Source organism: Anser cygnoides, chromosome 2 (assembly GCF_040182565.1).
Source record: "Anser cygnoides isolate HZ-2024a breed goose chromosome 2, Taihu_goose_T2T_genome, whole genome shotgun sequence".
NCBI lineage: Eukaryota > Metazoa > Chordata > Aves > Anseriformes > Anatidae > Anser > Anser cygnoides.
Genome location: NC_089874.1, coordinates 140582947 through 140591407, shown reverse-complemented (window position 1 = coordinate 140591407; position 8461 = coordinate 140582947). Strand labels below are relative to the sequence as shown.

The window sequence follows — 8461 nt, the reverse complement described above, 5'->3', positions numbered from 1 at the left end:
AAAAAAGCTACATCCCCTAGGATGATCAGAGGAACGAGGCTTGCAAAAAAAACTAAAGGGATCTTGGCAGGTATCGCCCCCTGAAAATAAGCCTGTAAGTGCATGTGATGGCTGTCTATCTATACATCATGCATGCAAGCGCTAGGAGGAAAAGGAATTATTTAAGCTACAGAAGAGTGCCGGCATGAGAAAAGCCTCATATAAAGCAGCTGTTAATAACATTATGCTAAAAGTTGCACAAGCCTCGGAGAGCAGCGCAGTTCTGGAACGCAATTCCAGAGTAGTGGGAGCAACGTCTGACTACTTCTAACATGGAGCTAGTTAAGTTTATGAAGGGAATTCCTGCGTACTGCATAAAGTCATTGTCATGATAATAAGAACATATTAAATTTCAGTACTTTATTTATTTAGTGTCTTTGATCCAAAGCACTTATATAAAAAAGCAATAATGAAAATTCCTTTCAACCAGTACAATAAAAGTCATAATTCCTTGGGGTATTTCATTTTCTTTAGTAAAATGCAATTTGGACACATTCCATTCAATACTTGCAGAAATGACAGAGCATCAGCCCTATGAGTAATAAATCTAGAACATAAGATAAGCTATAGGTTATTGAAATGATGTGTTGCAAAGTTTGGAATCAACCTTTGCAATGCTAAACTCACAACAGCTGAGGAAATTTGTGACTCTTTGGCAAGTTTACAGATCTCCTCAAATAACTTCCCGGAAAGTCACTGGTTTTGAACTCCGTGAATCTACTGCTCGCGAAAGTGAGATAAAACCACTGCTTAGAGTGAGGTTGTCTGCAGGTCCCGAGGCAACAGACCCGATGGGGGCTGCATTGGCCTCGAAACCAATGGGAGATTTTGCCTCCCTGGCAGTATTTAACCTGACTGGAGTGTACGGATGTGCTACGCAAACCCTTCTCTTCCTTCTCTTACTTCTTTCACAGAGTTTCAATCCAACAGGTAACCTAGTGCTGTGCCGTGTTTCATATGGGTATCTGTAGGTGTATGATAGTTTAGACTCATGCAATACGAAGAAGAGACAAGACTATTGAATTTGTGCCTGTGATGACCCAGTAGAGAACTTGAACCAGCCTTCCAGAAGTGAAAAACCTCGGCAAAATGTTTCAAATTTGGATGCCTAATTTGGGTCATCCAAGTCAAGCTTCAGGGCCATGTGTACAGCTTTTTGATGTTTCGAGCTACCGAGCAACATCTCGCCTACCGACTTCACGGCTTGTATAGGCTATGCTGAAATCTGTACAAGTTTTATTCTGGTAAGACTAGAAAGGACCTGTTTTCCTCACGATTCATGGCTTATTGACCTCAGGAGAGGGTGTTCAAAGGAACTTTTGGGCGGGGAGGGTGAGGTGGGGTGTAAGTTATTTCCCATTGTGTAGCCTTTGACAGATCACTGGAATCTGATCCTGGGTGCTCGGCTTTCTGGTTTTAGGTGGAGCTGACACACCACCACCACCAAAAGATCCAGACCAGACAGCAACCCCTAACAGTCTAAAAAGGGACTTATCCATACCATATTTGCTTTATTCTGCCAATTGGGTGACTTTAATTTGGGTGCCACTCCTTGTTATGGTATGCAAACACAGGCTTCCAAACAGGATAAATTCAGCTTTAGTATTTTAATTTCCGTTCTAACCTGTTTGAATTTATTTTCCGAACCTCTCCAGTCTTCACAAGAAAAAAATAAAAACAAAAAAGTAGCAGAACGCGTAATAAATGGGGCAGAAAAACTGCAGGATTTGAAGAGAAATGCTGCTCTGCCCTCTGAATGCCGGGAGTTTGTTTCACAGCACAACTCACCAGAAATGTAAGGGCTCTGCCTGTTGGCTACAAGTGCTTGATCTCTGTACAATTACATAAGGGAAAAGGCTGATCACTCAAATAATAAGTTTATGTAGATTCATGGTTACTCTTGAGAACCCAGATGATCTGCTCTCTTAAAAAAAAAGACTTGAAAAAGTACAGGCCAGCCCTTGAGAGGATTTAAACCAGCTACGTCACAAAACCGGGTGGGAGGATCTGCCCACAGTGAGTGCAGTATTAAGCTCTTTTTCTGTATCTGTTCTTTTCTTAGGCCCTTACAGTCTTTCTTAGCTGTAACTTGTGAGTTCTTTTCAGAGGGAAAATGTGACTTGCAGGGTATTTTTTTTTCCCCTTAGAGTTTCCTTGGCAGAAAGCGTAATGGAATTGGCTGCCATCAACACCTGCTTTCAAGCTTTCCTGATAAAATTAGATTTTGTATCTCAGCATCACATATGGCAACTTTATAATTAGTCTTTTTGCAGTATATGAATGTCAGTTCCTAAAATGCTGCCTGTACTGTTCATGTGGGAATATTTCTCTTCATTAAACAAACCCAGATTTTCCACTGGAGCTCCTAATTGTTGAAAACCCACGTTTTTGTGTGGCTAATCTCAGAACCATTTTGATGGGCTGAAATGCAGAGCATTTCATTGGAACAAGGCTGTGAGCACATCCCTTCTGAGAAGAGAAACCCGAGATGTCTTCATGCCCCTCCACACCTAGAGTCACTTGAGGAACTCTCTGACTATGCAGCTATCTGAAAATGAGGGTTGGGCTTCTCCAGAGGGCTCGGTGTTGACCTAATGTTGGAAACAGAGGTAGGTCTATGCTTAGGAGCTTCTAAAAAGTACTACTGTACACAGCATCTCAAAACAAGAACACTCAGTTTTTAACACATGTGCTAAAGAGTAAGCAAACTTCCACTGAAATGTGAAGCTCAGAGGTGTTTTCAGACATGTGATGAGCAGAATTACCAGTCAGAAAGACGGGGAAAAGTGTTCCCGTGTCAGTGATTCACAGGTGCTTCTTTAAAAACAGTTATAAAATGCATCAGAAGTCCTACATTTGCCTCGTGATGGTCTTGAACTAGTACAGATACCAGTACAGGTGATAGGTGATTTGTTCATCGTTAGTTACACAGCTGAGAATTTTTATTCCACTCGGTTATGCTCATTTCTCTGCTCAAATGAGGAAGTGCACAAAGTAATAAATCATCACTATACTGCTAGCACTAATGCCATGGGAGTGGTAACACTTGTATGAAAAGGTCAGCATTCAGTACCGATGCAACAGGATGAGGATGTGCAAACTGTCAACTTGTAATATAAATTTCTTTAGTTTCTCAAGTGCAAAGTTAGTGCAGTGTCAGCAACATTATCCTCTAGGGAAAAAAAAAAAAAAGACAAATAGGAAAACATTCATAAACGTAGCTCTTGATAGCTTTCATGCAAACTGCTGTCAAACTTGTACACTAATGCAGTGAATCATTCAGGCTCAGCTCACTGGGGGTACTCCTGCTCATATTGGTAAGACTGGCCATAAGGGATTTAACTTTATAAGCATAGTAGTCCCTTAAATTGACCGATGGAACTTCTTTCATGCCATCACCAAAATCACAGCTTCTCATGGCACTCTCTAACTGCTTCTGACGCCTGTAGAAGTGGGAGAATTTATTGAAGATCAGTGTAATGGGAAGCACTACCACTAGGATACCGGCTAGGATGCATGCAGATGCTGTCAACTTGCCAGCCGTGCTCCCTGGCACAACATCCCCGTAGCCAACCGTGGTCATGCTAACCGTAGCCCACCACCAACACGCAGGGATGGTGGCTAACCCCTCATTCTCTTCTTTTTCAATGGTGTAAGCCACGACTGAGAAAATGGAGATGCCAACAGAGAGGTAAAGTAAAAGAAGCCCTACCTCTCTGTAGCTATACTTCAGGGTGGCTCCAAGAGACCTGAGACCTGTTGAGTGTCTAGCAAGCTTTAAGATGCGAAAGATCCTCATGAGTCTCAGGACTTGTGCAACCCTGCCTAAATTTGCCAAGGTCGGACTACTTTCCACCACCAAGTTGACAATTAAGGTAATATAAAATGGTAGGATGGACATTAGGTCAATCAAATTCAGGGCATGCTTGAAAAATTTTAAAAAGTCAGGAGCTACTGCAAATCTCGCCACCAGTTCAAAAGTGAACCATGCAATACCAAAGTGTTCCACGATTTCAAAGCGAGGGTCCTCCTCGGGGGTCCCGTTGCTGTCAACAATCTGAAAGTCTGGGAGGCTGTTCAGGCACATGGTCACGATGGAGCCCAGCACCACCACTATTGAAAGGACACTGAAGATTCGGCTTAAGACTGAGTAGCCAGGATTATCCAAAGCCAGCCAGAGCTGCCTCCTTATGTTTCCAAAGGGTTGTTTGTCAAACTTAGAGGCATCATTGTAGAATGCCAAAATCTCATCAAAAGAAGATGTGGTACTTTCCTGGTCACTTTGTTCCTCCCATTTCTCTTGGTCTGGCTCCATTTTCCTCCCATGGTAGCTGTAACTGCAGCATGAGTCTATAAAGAATTCATTGATTCCCCAATATTCAATCTCCTGGCTGAAAGAAAACACACAGAGTTCACCCATCACATGGAGCTTGCCAGTGTTATAAAAATGTAGCACGTAAGGGAAGAGCTCAGGGTTCCTGTCAAAATAAAATTCGTTCTTGGTGTCATCATAGTCATCGCAGAGCTCCAGGATCGACTCCTTCGAGTGGCAGCTCAGCAGTTTGCCCAGTCTGGTCTCGGGGAACCTTAGCAATGTGTTGGATCTCATCTTTTTCTTAAAGCCTCCAACGTTGATGCTGATCTCATTGTCTTCGAAATTTGCCTCAGATAAAGCCTTCAGACTCTGCCCTGTCATAGTGAGCTCCTTCGAAGGGTGTACAGGGAGTAAAAACCTAGGATACAATTGCACAAAAAAATCAGCAGAATGGGCAAATCTACAGCATGTTCACCCATTGACTTTCTTTCTCTCCTATTCTTTCCCTTTCCTTCTTTCTTCCTTTCTTTTTTCTCTTTCTCTTTCTTTTTTTCTTATTTTTTCATGTTTTCTTTCTTTTTCTTTCTTTTTCTTTTCTCTTTCTTTTTCTCTCTTTCTCTCTTTCTTTCTTTCTTTTTCTTTCTTTTCTTATTTCTTTCTTTCCTTCTTCTTTCATCTTTTTCTTTCTTTCCTTATCTTTATCTTTTTTCTTTCCTTTCATCTTTATCTTTCCTTCCTTCCTTTTTTCTTTCCTTCTCTTTCTCTTTCATCTTTATTTCTTTCATCTCTTTCTCCCCTTCATCTTTCCCTTTCTCTCTCTCATTCATCTCTCTCCTTCTCTCCTTGCATTTCCCTTTCTTTCTTTCCTCTCCTCTCCCTTCCCTTCCCTTCCCTCTCCCCTCTCCCCCTTTCCTCCCCCCTTCCCCTTCCCTCTCCCACCTCCCCACCGAAGCCCCCCCAGGGCTGCTCCTTTGTCTCAGCGCCGCTCCCCTCCCCGCTCTCCCCCGGCCCCCTTCCCCCCCTCACCCCCTTCCACCCACCCCTCGCTGCCCCCTCAGCCCCCCGGACCTCTCCTCCCGCACCGGGACAGCCCCCCCGGGGCCCCGCAGCCCCCCGCAGCCCGGGGCGGGTGGGGGGGGGCGGCTCCCTCCCTACCGTGCTCCCTCAGCGGCCGCGGCGCCCTGACGGCCCCCGCCCGCGTCCCGCCATCGCCGCCTCCTCCCGCCGCGGTGCTGAAGGGACAGCGGCGGCTCCAGCGGCGGCGGCGGCGGCGGCGCAGCTTCTCGTCATGGCGACGACCCCCCGCGGGGGCCGCCCTCCCCTTCTTCCCCGCCGCTCCGACCTCACAGCCCCGCCGCTGCCGGCTGGGGAGGGGCGGCACGGCGCAGCCGCCCCTGGGCGGTGGGTGTGCGGCTGTCTGTCCGTCCGTCCGTCTGTCTGTGTGTACGGGGGGAGGTCTTCTGACGACCCCCCCCCCCCGCCGCCGGTGCTGGCCCCTCTTGAGGCGCGGGTGTGCCTCGCCCCTCGGCCGCCGCCCACCGCCCGTGGCTGGGTTGGGGCGGAGGTTGTACCTCACGCGTCAGGAGGCACTGGGATCGGCCATCGAGGCTGGGGAGACCTCCGAGATCACCTGGCCCAACCATCCCCCTGCCACCAATGTCACCCACTGAACCATGTCCCTAAGCACCACGTCCAACCTTTCCTTGAACACCCCCAGGGACGGTGACTCCACCACTTCCCTGGGCAACCCGTCCCAATGCCTGACTGCTCTTTCTGAGAAGAAATGTCTCCTCATTTCCAGCCTGAACCTCCCTTGGCACAACTTGAGGCCATACCCTTGAGCCCCACCCGCGAGACACCCCCCGGTATTAAAATACAACCCTGTAAGTAACTGCATGCAGACACGGGGTGGGACAGGTCAGTGATGGTGTCTGCCATCGGCTGGGTCTCCAGAGCCTACTCAGACTCCTACATGGGGTGCCAGCAGCACCCCGCCGTGCCCCGCTGACACTGCTGCTGTGTGTGGCTGGAGCCCCACACCTCTGGGGACGCTCCCACAGGGCGGTGCATGAGCCACAGCACCCTCAGCCCCCCAGGGACACTGCTTCTTGCAGGCACTGCTCCTGCTTGCCTTTTCCTGGCTGATGCTTGGCTCTCCTGACGGCGGGTGCCTGGGATGGAGGCTGTCCTGCTGCCCCCCTTTCCCCCTGGGTGTCCCTCCCTTTGCTGTAGATGCCCCAGGGCTGGGCTCTGGGTCCCAGGGGGCTTCGCCACTCGTCCGCTGGCGTTTCACGGACCTCTCGTGCTTCCCATCGGCTGCACAGTTAAGTCAGTGTGTGACAGCCTCCCTCAAGGCTGATTAACCCATCACCGGGGAAGGACTGATTATACCGGCTCTTAATGCCCAGGGGCAGGGATGGCAGGACACAGGGCTGGGAACCACCACGTTGGGCTTTCTGAGCTGGATGTCCCTCCTTGCTCCCCAGGGCTTGGCTAAATCACAGAACTTCTCTGCTTTAGTTTCCCACTCACCATTAGAACAAAAATAACTCATGTTCCTTAGTGATGTGGCAAGGAATAGTGAGCTACTGCTGACAGTGCATTCAAGCAATGTCTTTTCACCAGCTCTGCACTATCCTAGATATCTAGCGGGGCTTGAAACATATTGAATTTGAAAAAGATGTATTTTTCATTACCTTTCTTTTTTAGTTTTAAATTAGATTTTTTTCCCCCTAATGCTGCTTTGGAAGAAATTGAATGGAGATATGCTTAGAGGATTTTCAAGCTTTTATACAGTGTCCTCTCCTTTTAAGCTACTTGGCTAAGGAAAAAAATATATATATATATAGGCAGCCTCATGCTAATTTCAGGAAATGCATTTATCCACCTCTGTTCTTATCCTTTCCCTGGAAAAGTCACCGGTCACTCTCCATATCTAACCTGGGATATTTCTGTATTTTCTGATTAAATGGCACAGCAGAGTTCATGCAGAGATGCTGGAAATAACTTAAACAGCAAAGTAATATAACTGTGTTAGGATACAACTCCTCCAAGGCTAATATAACTGCTCCTGTAATTAGGGCTAATTGGCTCAGCCGGAGCATTTTCATAATAAGGCTAAAATGCTGCTAGCACCCAAGGTAGTAATCCAAAATTGATCTGAACGTTCCTGCAAGGCATGCGCTCTGCTCCACAGCCACCCGCTATCGCTGACACAGTGCTTTTGCCTTTTCCAGCCCTAAGAACAGGACGAATTGCTGCAGACGCACTCACGTTGGTGGAATCTAAGGCAAATGATCCACTTTGGTATGTCAAAAGGAATCAGATATGTCATTTTTTTTTCTGAAGATGAGCCAGTGATGTATCAGAAAAGAGTGAAGTTCAGGAAGGACTAGTAATAAATCAAATAAATAAAAAAAAATGGCTTCGACTAAACTGCCCTATGGATGTTCCCTGGATGGGGGAAAATGGAAGAGGAGTGTGGAGGTGGGGCTGGCATGGGAAGGAAGCAAGAGAGGATTGCCTTTTGGGCAAGGTAAATGGGTGACTAACATCACCTGAGGGCCGCATCACAAATAACCAACTAGCTTTGGGTCTGCTGGCGTAAGCTGTTTGACTCTGAGACTGTGTGAGAAGGACAGGGTTTGTTTTATTGGTACACAGCGTACCATGTTATTTAAGGAACACGAGAAGGTGCCAGCGCTACGTGAAGGCATGGGCTAGGTGCTGGTGCGTGGCTGGGACTCCTGTGGCGTGCCTCGCATGGCTATACACCCTGCCTTGGGTTTGTACTGACCCAAAATGTGACAGAATGGGGAATTATTGCCATGCTGGCAACAAACCGGGGGTAGGAAGCTGCCACCTGGACACGTTGTCCGTGTCCCTGTCTGGCCCCTGTTGGCAGCCCCACACCTGCACTACCCTGCAGGGAGTTTAATGCTGACGGGGGCATGTGGCACTGAGAACCTGGATGCCTTGTCAGCTTTGGAAGAAGTGAAACGGCTCCTTCTGCAGCCTTAATTAAATATTGAATAGGATCTAAATGAAGATATTGGACCTAAGTCAGTGTTTTAATCAGCACTTCCACTGGCTGGTGGATAGATTCAC

At 47.3% G+C, this 8461-nt stretch overlaps 1 protein-coding gene across 1 annotated transcript; it reads right to left on the bottom strand.

Moving 5' to 3' along the window:
- Window positions 1-622: 622 nt before the first annotated feature.
- On the bottom strand, window positions 623-5780 carry KCNS2 (potassium voltage-gated channel modifier subfamily S member 2). The gene is made up of 2 exons (XM_048068669.2): window positions 5510-5780; window positions 623-4772 (listed from the first exon to the last, which is right to left on the bottom strand). The coding sequence occupies exon 2, from the start codon at window positions 4733-4735 to the stop codon at window positions 3302-3304; it is 1434 nt and encodes a 477-aa protein (XP_047924626.1). The 5' UTR covers window positions 4736-4772; window positions 5510-5780; the 3' UTR covers window positions 623-3301.
- Window positions 5781-8461: the final 2681 nt, after the last annotated feature.